General features: G+C 36.6%; 1 protein-coding gene across 1 annotated transcript in view; it reads right to left on the bottom strand.

The window, feature by feature from the left end:
- LOC121868604 overlaps window positions 1–14,781 on the bottom strand; it is a 223,696-nt gene that overhangs the window by 121,629 nt on the left and 87,286 nt on the right. The window contains exon 4 of the mRNA XM_042369391.1: window positions 7,207–7,348. Within this exon, the coding sequence (XP_042225325.1) occupies window positions 7,207–7,348 (142 nt within the window). The remainder of the gene's footprint in view (window positions 1–7,206; window positions 7,349–14,781) is intronic.

The raw sequence follows: 14,781 nt of genomic DNA, 5'->3' as shown, positions 1-14,781 counted from the left end.
AGTGGACGACGGGCACAATTATGATGTGGTATATCTCGACTTCAGCAAGGCCTTCGACAGAGTCCCCCACTAAAGACTGATAAGAAAGGTGGAGGCTCATGGCCAGGACTGTCAGGATTTCTGACTCTTGCTAACCGAACACGCTGATTGGTTCAACTGCTCGCGTTGTGATTGGTTGCGAGAACATGACGTGATATTACGATTTTCTATAATATAATGTGTGGTGAGGGGTAACGAAGATCCCAGATACAGTCATTATATTAGAGTAGTCCTCATACTCAGTGAATTTCATTGTTCTTGTCATTAGTTTTATAAATTTCTGAATAATAAACACTGCATTATACACCATTCAGAGCGTTATATGAGATCACATTAGATTTGTATTTTATCAATTGTAATTTGTATTACTTTAGTTCTGCTAAAATATCGCTAGTAAAATGTAGGTAAGGTAATTAAATACATCTACAATTTATTTCTGTGTATTCTATATGGTAGTTTAGTCATGAAAAAGCATATTTCCTAAAGTCGGTAATTTACCTTTGAGTCGGAGCAGTGACGTCACGGCTTACCGACTACGTCATCAAGTTTTGGCTGTTTACCGATTAGCAGACGAATTACCGGATTTGAACCAATCAGCGTCTTCGATAAACAAGAGTCGGAAATCCCGACAGCCCTGCTCATGGCATTGGAACAGATATTCTAAAATAGATCAGGGCGTGGTTACAGGACAGGAAACAGCGAGTAAGCATTAACGACACTAAATCCGATTGGAGCAGCGTCACTAGTGGAGTACCCCAAGGCTCAGTATTTGGACCATTATTATTTATTATATACATTAAGCGACATAGATATCGGAGTAGACAATAACATAAGTAAATTTACTGATGACACCAAAATAGGGCTTATAATTAAATCTGACAAGGACTCCGCAAAACTACAGGAAGATCTAAACAAATTTTTCGAATGGTCTGAAAAATGGCAGATGAAATTCAATGTGGACAAATGCAAAATACTTAGTCTAGGAGATGTAAACAGAGAAACCAGATACCAGATGAACAACGATGTTATAGAGAAATCCGACTGCGTAATGATTAGGAATCTTATGCCAAGTATACAATGTGTATTTGCTCGAAATAAGGCTAATAAAGTACTTGGGTTCATACAAAGGAGTGTTAGTTACAAGACTAGCGAGGTCATCCTGAAACTATATCTTGCGCTTGTGAGACCTCACTTGGATTACGCAGTTATATTCTGGTCACCGTATTACAGAATGGATATAGAATCCTAAGAAAGAATTCAGAGGAGAATGACAAGACTAATTCCGGGCATTAGGAACCTTGAGTACAGAGACAGGTTAAAGCATCTTAATTTGCACTCCCACGATATGATCGAGGTGTATAAATGGAAGTCAGGGCTAAACAAAGGGGACATTACAAAGGTACTCAAACTATCCAACCAGGAGCGAACCCGTAACAATGGTTTTAAATTAGACACATTTAGATTCAGATGCGAGATAGGTAAACATTGGATTGGAAATAGAGTAGTGGACGAGTGGAACAAGTTACCAAACATCATCATTAACTCGAATACGCTGGACGGTTTCAAACATAGGTTGGATGGATATATGAGCAATAGGGGTTGGGTGTAAATGGGACTGCCCAGTATGGACCAATAGGCTCGCTGCAGTTTCCTCCATTCTTATGTTATTTTTATGTTGTATCCACACGACCACCACACCCCGTGAACCCGACATAAACCAAAACATTAAACCAATAGAATAGATAAAAAAAAACCTTCCCTTTGTGTCTTATAGGAGTGTTGTCAGACCGAGTTATCCCCTATAGTTGCAGTATTTAGTGACACCAGTATCGAGTTTATGTCTTGACCTAAATATTAAAAATACGAGTACTGTACACGCACTATTTGGCAGATCACAGTTGGAGTAATTCTCAGGTAGTAACAGTAATATTGAATAGGAACCTTAACACAGGTATTCATCAATATCAGTACAGGTATAGATGTACTGTAAGTATGTAATATTGTAACTGTATATCATATTGTAACTGTGTATCATATTGTAACTGTATTGTAACTGTATATCATATTGTAACTGTATTGTAACTGTATATCATATTGTAACTGTATTGTAACTGTGTATCATATTGTAACTCCCATATGACTTTATCGTGTCAGTTTCTTTATATAATTCACCCATGTGTGTATAGTGTCCACAGTAAATAATTTATCTCTATGTGTGAAATAATATCGAGAAAAATTTATTATGAATAGAATGTTTGGGTCTTCCCGACTGAGACTAAATTGGATTTGGTTTATTAACTGTATATAAACAGTTTGTAAGCTAATGTTGATCAACCTAACATAGTCTGTGTTAACTTAATACTCTAACAATCATGACCTAATTTAATGTAGCTTAACCTATACTAATCTTTCTGAAGTTGATTAGATTCGTTTAGGTAAGGACTATTGGTAATTGGGCCAATTAGGATTAGGGCCTATTAGGAATAAGGACCAGTTAAGAATAAGAGCCCATTTAAACTGGGTCCCACTATGATGGTAGTAAGGTTAGGTTAGGTTAGGATAAAGCCCATTAGAACTGAAGCCATATTTAACCAGTCAACAAAATAGTTCACGACTGACCAATCCAGCACAACCAGGCGCCATAAAAACATATATAAATATAACTTGTAATATTTATACCACTCTGTTAGTATGAATATTTTAGTTAGCCGTGTTAGCAACCGCTTCCCCTAGTGACAACTAACGCCATCAACCACCAGTGGCGGCTCTGACAACTAACGCCATCCTATATTTCTTCGGATTTTATTTTCTTTCGATTTATTATTATTATTATTATTATTATTATTATTATTATTATTATTATTATTATTATTATTATTATTATTATTATTATTATTATTATTATTATTATTATTATTATTATTATTATTATTATTATTATTATTATTATTATTATTATTATTATTATTATTATTATTATTATTATTATATTATTAAACTCAACACAAGATGGAGAACTAAATTAACTTTGAGCATATTTCGTCAGTCATATGCTGTTATTGTTGCAACCATAAAACAATATTAGTACAGCATTTACGTAGAGTTCACAGTTAAAAACCAGTCGTGATAAGTTATGCGTCGCTGAGACTGGTCAATATAAACACGTGTCTGCAAACATAGTATTAGTAGTTGACAAAGAAGTTGATAATATTAACCTTTGTTGGTGAGGTAGCAAGTAAGAGTGACGGGAGGAATATGATTACAGCGTATGGTGATACTACATGAGGGGTAATAATGTATTTTTTTTTTAATAGTGAAAATAATAATTGAATATATTATAAGTCTGCCTTGATGAGCAAATGTTAATGTTATGGTAATCTTGGTTTGGTTAAATTATCGTATATGTTGAAATAGAAAATTGAATAAAACAGAGCTTGTTTATGTGCGTGGACTGGTGTGGGTTTTTTTTTTTAATATTTATTCAAACTGGGTTGATTTAGTAAAGGAATACATCTTGCCTGTGAATAAAGGTTTTAGGGTCAATTGCAAGTATTGTTTGTGATCAAAGTTTTCCTCGAGCACACACAGACACACACACACACACACACACACGCACGCACATTCTGCTGCTGCTTGCTGTAGGGTCACGCAAGATGTGTCAGAAGTGTGTGTGTGTGTGTGTGTGTGTGTGTGTGTGTGTGTGTGTGTGTGTGTGTGTGTGTGTGTGTGTGTGTGTGTGTGTGTGTGTGTGTGTGTGTGTGTGTGTGTGCCTCGCTTAATATCTATCTTTGAACTGTTACTAACACTCTTTGAAAGGTTTTGAGGCAAACACTCCCCACAGTGAACAAAACCTGTTACAACCAATCACAACCTTACTCAGGTCTATCACAACCAATCACAACCTTACTCGAACCTATCACAACCAATCACAACCTTACTCGAACCTATCACAACCAATCACAACCTTACTCGAACCTATCACAACCAATCACAACCTTACTCGAACCTATCACAACCAATCACAACCTTACTCGAACCTATCACAATCAATCACAACCTTACTCGAACCTATCACAACCAATCACAACCTGTCACAACCTGCCTCAACCTTGCTCAGGCTACCGTATATTTACAACACATTTAGTAGCGTTACATTAACCTAACATTGATTTAAAGCTCAATATCAGTTACTCAAATAAATTATAAAGAGATTTGATGACTTGGGCACGAGAGTTGGAGGTGAGATCTGAGGGGGAGGGGGAGGCAGCTGGGGGAAATGGGGGAGTGAAACTTGGGGATGGGAACGGGTGGAGATTAGAGCTAAGGGGGTGAGAGTTGGTGGGGGGAACAAGAGGGGGTGTGTGAACTGAGGATGGAGGGAACAGGAAGGGGGAAGGGGGGTGTCAGGTAGGAATGTGACCATGGGAGAGGTGAAGGTCAACACTACATAAAACATAAGAGGAGTCACATGTCCGGATTAACATATGACCTACAGTCTATGATAAAACACACAATGGCTCAACACTGTCTGTAGCATAGTTTGTTTATCATTGGTTGTTGTGTTTAGATTAATATACCTTCTCGCAGGGTAAAAGTGTATTGGTGATATATCTTGAAACGGCCTGAATTATGTGTGTGTGTGTATGTGTATGTGAGTGTGTGTGTGTGTGTGTGTGTGTGTGTGTTTTAAAAAGTACGTATCGAAGTTAATCCATTATTAATTCCTTAGTCACGAAAAACACACTTCTTATTACAGTCACAAGTATAAACAATAGAGTTTCTGATTCCAAAATATTACTAACTAGATATTTTTCACCATCTTACCTCAGACAAGACAAACGAACACCTCCCACTACACGATTACAAAACAATATTATTTTCACCTGTATTCTGTAAAAGATCATAAATTAGGAGAATTACACTACAAAATACTTTACTGTACAGATATGGATTTTCAAAGGCTCTTAAGTTATATTTTACTCTCAATTGATGGCGTGATAATGTGTATAAGTAGGTTTAGATACGAAATATAGTATATATAGATTCTCAAATCCATTTAACTTCCTCACGTATGTCAGATTATAAGTGATGTGGTGTAGAAATATCGCAGATCCTCTACAGCAACTACGTGTTATTTTCCCTCATTCCACCGTTTATATTTTTATCTATCTTAATTGATCCAATTTGGCTCGTTCTCACACCATCTGAGAAATAGAAGATGATTCAACGTATATTTAAGAATTGATTTTTGTGTCGTAGTTTAAGTAAGCCAATTTAGTTGTGTCTCGCATATATCCAATTAAAGGACAGTATATAGCATCTACGTGTGGGTCCTACATATGATAGGTTTACATATAATAACTTTGCTTTTCATCACGTATTATATCGGAACAACAAAAAACAAAAAAAACATGATGGATAATGTACAGTGAAACCTTTATATAATGAACTATATGGAGAGGAAAGTTCGTTATATAGAGGGTGCGCTAAATGTGACACCTCCATCTAACGGATTATAAGAGAGAAGTCCGTTATATGGAGGTTTCGCTGCGCCTATTTTCTCAGCAGATATAACGATCATATTATTTTATCATGTTAGTACTGCCACGCTTTACCAGAAACCAATACCAGTACTGTTACAAACACAGTGCCAGCACGAGCAGTTAACAGTGCCTGGCGTTCATCTATTACAAGCTTAAAATTAATACTACCCTTACTGCCCTAACCTAACCTGATCTAACCTAACCTAACCAACCACCAACCAAACCTAACCAACCAGACCTTACCTAACCTACCTAACCTTACCGAACATAACCTACCTAACCTTACCTGACCTAACCTTACCTAGCCTAACCTAACCTAACCTAAACTAACCTAACCTGACACAACCCAGTGAAACAGAGCGAGTTTGTCTCCACTAAGTAATTTCCATTATTGTTGTTATTGTGAAAACTTAAAGTAATCCTTAAATAACAATAGATCAGTTAAGTTTCACTGACTAAAGGGGCATATGTAGGTTAATAAAGTTTTTCGACATGCCGCTCTTACAGCAAAGTTAACATTCCACCAAAACCATTCCACTGTGTGTTGATTTTAATCATCGCCAAAATGCGCCTCCTCTCTTTATTAATTTAAATCTCCGCAAAAAAGTAGTTCTTTCGTCCGCTAATTTAAGTTCCGGAGAAAAATTTCACCCGGCTGTACACACATTTCGAAACCCGAATAAGAGAGAAAAAAATCGCTGGAATCGTTTCAACTTAGGGTAGAGTTGAGGTGGGTAATGCGGGTCAGTAGTGTGCAGACCCCTTGTGTTGTGTTCATAGTATGTGATATTTATGTTATATCTGTGTGTTTAGCTTTAGTTTTTGGCACTACAATAAAAAATTTCGAAAAATTATAAAATAATTAACAGTAAATATTGTATACTGCATTTTAAAGATTTTTGTTGCTACTAAAACAGTAGAGTTTATACTTACACAGGTATTAATCACCAGTTACCTGTTAAGTTAGTCTATACAACACATGAGGATTGTGTAATATTGTTGATATATTCTAGGGGCTATTACCATGTACTTCACCACAGTCTGTTTAAATATCCCATTATAAACATGATGAAGTCACTCCGGGATATGACCTCTCATTTAGCCGTGAAAATTAGTTAATGATTCGCCATTAATTAATGAAACGTCATGGCGTTCACCCCCGTGTTGGCCAGTTACCAGTTAACACCAACCTGTCGTTTGTGGATAGATACAAATGTTATCTTTAGCAGGGCTTTTAGCTCTTCACCTTGACCTAACCTAACCTAACCTAACCTATCTTAACCTAACCTAACCTAACCTAACCTAACCTAACCTAACCTATCCTATCCTATCCTAACCTAACCTAACCTAACCTAACCTAACCTAACCTATCCTAACCTAACCTAACCTAACCTAACCTAACCTAACTGCAAATTTCAGGTTAAATGACAAAAAAAAGATTCTCCTGCCTTAGGTATGTTGATTGATATTCCATTAGAATTTGTCGGTTCAGTGAATTCCCGATAATTTATTAATTTATTGTTGGAGTTATTTGTCGATCTGTTAGGACCATTCAGTTGATGTAAGTAGTTTATGTGGAGTAATGATCTGACAACAGTGGTAGTGAGAGACAAGGAACACTCACGCAGGACCGTCATGAAGGCCATAGAAGCTTCAGTTCGGAAGCTCGGGTGTTCGGCGATCACCTCACAGCGGTACTGACCCGAGGCTGACACAGTCAACCTGGTCAACGACAAGGTCACCCGGTGCTCGTTCCTGAACAACTCCTGAAACATGGTAACAACAGGTAACAGTAATGATAGAAACAAAGATAATAACAATAATAATAATAATAATAATGATAATAATAATAATACCGTGGCGTACTGTACCTCAAACCCTCTTGTATCAGTAATAAAGGCGAGACAGTGTGGGGTCTTAATGGATAAATACCTTAAAGTATACAATATACAACAGTCTAGATACAACAAGAGTTTCACATAACTCTAACAGATTCCAGACAGACAGATAGACAGACAGGGCAGACAGACAGACTGATTCAATAAAATCGTCATACAAGTTTACTTTGATTCAGCATGCACAGTGTTGTATATAGCCAATTGAGGTATAGAGTAGACGGGTACTCAGATCCCCCACTATACAGGAGCCTCCACTCATAAGATACTCCTCGTTAATGTCAGAAGGTTGTCTAACACACACTGGAGGCCCCCCACACAGTGATGTTGACATAGTTGTGAGCGCTGTGACCTCTCTTGTTGACATAGTTGTGAGCGCTGTGACCTCTCTTGTTGACATAGTTTCAGGTATCTGTGAGAGGATTAACGATGCTCTCAGTAACACAGAAAGGATAGATAAACTAGCAGAGGTTAATGTGTGGCTGTGTGGTGACGTAATAGAGTGTAGACACAGCCTTTACCCAGTGGTCACTTAGTCTTCTCTCTCTTAATGTAAACCAGAATGTTGTTTTACAGTGGATGGTCATAATAAGGTTGACAAGTTTACATCCTGTATACAAGAACTCTAATAGAGCACATATTACCAAGAGTCCATATAGGTGCACCGGGTTACCAACCATCAGTTGCCGAGGAAGAGTCAAGAGATTGAAATCAATATGTGGGAAGACCAACTTATCGAAACAGGATTATATATATAAAGTGTCGAGAACTAACAAGAAACAATATAATACAGGAGCAGAAAGGACCGGCACCTGGTGACTCTATCCCTCCTGCAGTCAGTGGGTCTGTGAAAGGAAGAAAACCCTGCTTCTTGTTCTCATTATACAAGTAAGATGCAAGTTCCCGAGCCACGCCGCTCTCCCCTGGCGCTCACCAGTACTCACCTGTCTATTTTTAGAATTACATAAGAATACGATAATTACTTCTTGACACTGACGGTAGTAAATCCTCAGGACTAGACTGTGTTAATCGTCAAAACATGTGGTCAGCCACTTACCGCAGCTCCTCCAGTCTTACACTAAACTTGGCCACTAATCTTGAAGAAGTTAAGTTATTGTTGTGCACAAAACGAGAACTTTATACCAATATCTCTATCTATTGTCCAACGACTAACGTCGCACCCCGATAAGAAATAAATATTAAGGAACAAATTACTTGCTGCAGAAAAAATAAAAGCGCGACAAATTTATTACTGCAGATGACCACAAAGTAGACTAATACTCTTGACTACGGAGTGAATATATATAATTTTGTACATTACTGAAGTATTATAAATCTGATAGAGAGACAACTGTTATTTTAAGCTATTGAGACTAAAGGTAGGCGGAAATAATGTCTTAATTCGATAATCACCTCCAGTAAGTATCCGCACCGTCTAAGCCGTAATGATGTAAAGCTTCGGGTTCTTTCATGTTTATGTGTTAACATGACGTAGTTAAAATGTATCTTTTGTAATCTTTAAATATTGATGATGAACTAAACTACAACACGAGCTTAACGATCTTAATTATTAGAGCGTAGTAATATAACACTGGTGTGCCTCAGGGTAGTGTGTTACGGCCTCCACTATAAACGGTATAGTCAGTGGCCTATTAATGCCCTAGATGCGTTCCTGAAAACTTGTGCGTTAAGCTAATGAAGGTCATGAAGTGCCCAAATGCTAAGTGGTTCTGTGTTAATATCTTGGCATTATTTTTGCGATGATCTTATATTTCCGTGACATTTTTTTAATTTAATCCCACATGCCTGTTCTTATGCAGATGATTATACACTGAGTTTTAATCCCTCTTGAGGTATCGCGATCACTGGTCTGTTGGTCTGAATCTATAAAGGAGGTTAAGAAAGATGTTAAGGAGAGAAAGAGAAGTAACGAGAGATAGAGCGACAGAGAGGAGTGAGAGAGATAGAGAATGACACAGAGGGAGAGAAAAAGACCGATATAGTATAAAAGACACAGAGAAAAAAGATAAAAATATAGCTAAGGGAAGGGGATAAAGAATGACAGAGGAAGAAAAAGTAAGGAAAGAGAACAAAAGAGAAAGAGATATGGAGAGAACCAAAGAGACAAAGATAAAGACAAAAACAGATAAGAGAAAAAAAAAGAGAGACGTATAATCTATCATTCTCTCTCGTTCTTGTCTACGTGAGAATAAACAAGAGAAATAAAAATAAAAATAACTTGGAAATGAAATGAATAGGCGGCTAAGGTAAAATAGAAGGAAAATACATGAAAAGGGAAATGTGAATAGGCAAAAGTGTTGATGTTAGAGGAAAATGAGAAAGAGAAATAAAAAAATATCTCACTACACATCAAAAGGGAGAATTACAACAACTGGATAACAAGGGAGACTAAGTATGTGTGTGTGGGGGGGAGGGAGGGTGGAAGGAGGTAGAGAAGGAAGAGTGAGAGGGTGAAAAGAGGAAGAAGAGAGTGGGGGAGGAAGAGGACGACGATGAAGAAGGAGAGAATAAGAGAGGGAGAAAGGGAAAGGAGAAGAAGAGGGTGGGACGATGAAGAAGGAGAGAATAAGAGAGGGAGAAAGGGAAGGAGAAGAAGAGGGTGGGACGATGAAGAGGTTGAAAGACGCAAGAATGGAGAAAAGGGGGAAGAAGGGAGAAGGTGGAAGGAAGAGAAAAAGGTTAATATAGGGAGAGGAGGAAAATGAAGAGGGAGAGGGTGGAAAGGAGAAAAAAGAAGAGAACGGGGAGGAGATAATAGAACGCTGATAAAATTGAAGGGATTAGAATAAATACATTAATATAGAATGAATATGTAAGAGGCAGACAGACAATCAGACACACAGAGAGAGAGAGAGAGAGAGAGAGAGAGAGAGAGAGAGAGAGCGAGAGAGAGAGAGGAAATATAGATAATAGTCGCCCATAAAGACTTAAGAGACAAGAACTTGTTTATAAATCGTATTATTACTTGATACTACTCCAGATGTAATTTTAAGCCTTTCTCTCTCTCTCTCTCTCTCCTTACCCATGAGATAATTAAGATTCATTATAGTGGGTGACAAGACAAAATCCATTGCTCTGAGCTCAGTGGAAGCTCTCTGGATTCCATACATGCATAAGACACACACTTGTGATCGTGAGGCCATATGTCGTGCTATACACACACACACACACACACACACACACACACACACACACACACACACACACATCACAGCGTTAAAACCGTAAACATGAACAACTGTTGTACCTGATAATTAAACACATATCCTAACAATTGTAAACACGAAATGTATCAATTAAACACCAGCCTTTAATCCCACCAATCCCCTGGCCAATAGTTTTTCATCTTTAAAACTCACCAATCAGACACCTTCCCTTTAACCCTCTAACTTCGCCTGGCCAATAGTTAGGCATCTTTAAAAACCCAACCAATCACGCACCTTCCTTTAACACTCAACCTTCCTCTAGCCAATTGGGTGTCATATAAACACAAAATGCACCAATCAGTTGCCTTCCTAAGCTAAAGTAACAGAAACTATACCATACGGATATAGTACATTTAACTTAATGTAATTGGCTTTCAACGTAACGTAACTCAACGGAACTTAACGTAACATAGTGTACCTTAATCCTAACCTAGGCCTAACGTAAATCAACTTAAAATAATGTAACTCATATAACAAAACCTAACCTAACTCAATATTATATAAAGTAACTTAAACTAACGTATCATAACGTATCGTCACCTAAAAAAATACCTCAGGATCATTAGGTTAAGTTAGGTTAGGTTAGGTTTGGTTGGGTTAGGTTAGGTTAGGGTTTGGTTGGGTTAGGTTAGGTTAGGGTTTGGTTGGGTTAGGTTAGGTTAGGTTAGGTTTGGTTGGGTTAGGTTAGGTTAGATGGGTAATGTTAACATAGGCTGTATCCAATTCACCCCACAAACATTACCATCACCTAACCTAACCTAACCTAACCTAACCTACCATCACCTAACCTAACCTACCATCACCTAACCTAACCTAACCTACCCTCACCTAACCTTCATATAAACATCAAAGACCTCCCAACTTTTCAACCTCCCAAAACTACATACAAAGTTTTCATCAGCAACTTTGAGGCAACATTAACAGTATTTTTGCTTAAAAGTTTGTTCCTTAATATGAGATTTTTTAACACAGTGTCTTGGTGGAGTTGTGGAGTGAGAAGATTTTACCCCGAGTGAATAACAGTTAACATTGAGAGAATTATAATTAATAAAATAACTGATGAAAAAGAGATTATGAATATATGAATAATTATGATGCATAAGGGTATGGTTAAATTATCTGGTCTTTAACTAATTAGCAACTGTCAACCTCTGCATCATAGCCAGCAACACAAAACTGGCAACACAACACACACAACACACAAACTAACTTAACCTAACCTAACCTAATCTAAACCTATAAGATTGAATATATCGAAATGAAATAAAATTAATAAACAATTTATAAACGAAAGTATGAAAATAGGATTATTTAGAATATGAATGAATGAAAGAATGAATGAAAGAATAAAAGAATGAAATCCAAAACAAAGACACAATAACTAACGAATGAAAATAAATGAATAAGTGAATAAAGATAGAAAATTACAACAGCAAAAAGGAATAAAAAAGAAAAAAGAAAAAATAGAATAAATTAATAAAAAAAATAATTGTATGTCTCTTCAAATTAATTAATCATATATACAGGTAGTTATTAATTAATTGCTGAGGTACATGAATTTAGAGAAACAATAATTACACGTCATAGATGGGGATTAATTATACAGCAAATGACGCTTGATACTGAGTGACTTGGAGAGAGAGAGAGAGAGAGAGAGAGAGAGAGAGAGAGAGAGAGAGAGAGAGAGAGAGAGAGAGTCTAATTAATCCATGAATACAGTATGACATACAAATGGTTCATTGTGGGAGCGAGATAGACAGACAGACAGACAGACAGACAGACAGACAGAGAGACAGAGAGACAGTAAACAGACAAAGAGAGAGAGGCTAGCAGACAGTTAAATAACAGCAGAGACAGACAAATAGACATATAGGCAGACAGGCAGTAACAGACAGACAGTGACCGAAAGACAGACAGGAAGAGAGAAAAATGAAAACTTTTTATTATTCACATCTCATAATTATCAGTATTTGGTTATACATGAGTCTCCCCTGTTGAACATTTAAGGTAATTAGTTTTCTTTTTATTTCACTTCCTCTTTTAGAACGAAACATTAATTAATATCAAATCTCTCTAGATCTTGACTATTATTTCATTATTTTGTTAGTATTTTTTTTTTTATTATTTTTTTTTTCGACAAGTAATCGTCAATGAACCAGTACAGGTTTAATTAATATGAAAACTAATAGGTATCTATCTTGATTCAATATTCTCAATAATCATTTCCTAAATTTAATTCATTGGCGCCTAGTTATGAATGTTATGTGGGTCAAAGGTCAAATAACTCCCCCAAAAAAAACAGTATTTCAGGCAGATATTGAGATATATTTAGACAAAGAGGTGAAACTGAACTGACGTGAACCCAACTATCTATGTAATTATATTTGAAGAATTGATAGTTGTTCCCTTATGTTCATTTGATTATTTGTCCTCTTCTGAAGTTATATATTTAATTGATAAAGCTGTTTGGGCTTGAAAACTTATACGAAAAAATATATATCGTTTAAACCTGCAACGTTGTAATGCGATTATTATTATTATTAATCTTTTGACTGAAAAATAAACCTATCGCTATATCGGTTCTTTTAAGAGCATTTTCACTGGACAATTCTAGTTAAATATTAGTAATGATGTTAATTACTATAATACTCTTACTATTAATAATAATACCTTACATATGGATATTGACAATATACAGTAGTGCCTTAGTAACAGCCCTCTTGTATTATACCAGATGTTACACTGTACAGATTAGATGGTATGTTCCTCTAGTCGTAAACTCCTTCCCTTTATTTTCTATATATTTCCTGTGTTGTGTATTATCCCTATTTAGTGTATTTACTGGATATAAAGCACTAAGGTATGTCTGGGAGAGAGATTCTTAAAGGTGACTGACTGTAAGGTGATGTTTTGGGTCCCCTTCAGTTATATATTCCTATGGTCTGAAGTCTGGACCCTCGGATATGGGTGAATTTCTCTGTGGTTCCTCATTGTAAACTCAGCTTGTGGTATAAATAGGAAATACTTGACTGGGGAGTGTATGAGAGTGGGAGTAATAGTTGTGTTTTGGTAAGAGTAATGTTGGTGTATTAGGAGTGTGTTAAAGAAGAGGGTAAGTAGTGTTGTATGGATGGATCTGTTTAATGTGAAGTGATAACAAACAATGAATAACAGTGATAGGAAGTTTCATTGTATTGTATGTATACGTGACTGAGAATGACAGCTATTTTGTATGACAGTGTATGAATGATGTGTGGTGAGATGTGTATGAAGGTGTTAGATCAGTATGATGAAGAATGATTAGTACTTTTAATGGTAGAATGTATAGATGTAAGTTTTGTGTATTATAGTGTAGTATTGTATGATGGTTGTGTATATATTCCGTGTATTACAAGTTAACCCATGTGGTGTGGTGGGAGGCAAGGAAACAAAAGCTTCTCGTACCCCTCTCTCTCTCCCTCCTTCCTTTCTTCCTTCCTTCACTCCCTCTCTTGTCCAGCTGACCTTCTCAATTTACACATAAAACCCGTCGTGTTTGTGGAAGTTTAACTCGTGCCGCGTGTCAAAACGTAAAAATATATAAAGTTATGAAGACGAACAGCCTATATCCTCTTGTTACCTAGTTGGATCGGTCCCTGCCTGTAATGAGGGACAAAAGATGATGCCAGGGAAGTGTAGTGAGTTAGTGGATGAAATTAGATCAAGTGTCAGTAAGGGAGATAAGAGAGAGAGAGAGACCAGTTGTGTTAAAGGTAGTTTAAGTTGACAGTAAATTACAGGTATGATTTGTGAAAAGGTAATAAAATTGACGTGTTTTGAGCCTAATGAGAGATGAAACTTTCTTGAAAACGCTTCTAGTAAAACACAGATGAAAAGTCGAATAGGATGAAAGTTTAAAAAGTTGAATGATGAAAGTATGAAAGTTGAGTTCTAAAGAAGAGTTCAAGAGAGATAATGAATATGAATAACTTGGAACTGAGTGAGGTCAGAGTACTGTGGGGGTCATATAATGTTATACTGCATGCTGTATACATCTGTGTGGAAGCTTGAGTAAAAGGCTTCAGAAAGTGGCCTTCA

Source organism: Homarus americanus, unplaced genomic scaffold (assembly GCF_018991925.1).
Source record: "Homarus americanus isolate GMGI-L3 unplaced genomic scaffold, GMGI_Hamer_2.0 scaffold59495, whole genome shotgun sequence".
Lineage (NCBI taxonomy): Eukaryota > Metazoa > Arthropoda > Malacostraca > Decapoda > Nephropidae > Homarus > Homarus americanus.
Note: the sequence above shows the minus strand (reverse complement) of the source record. Positions and strands in the feature narration are given on the sequence as shown.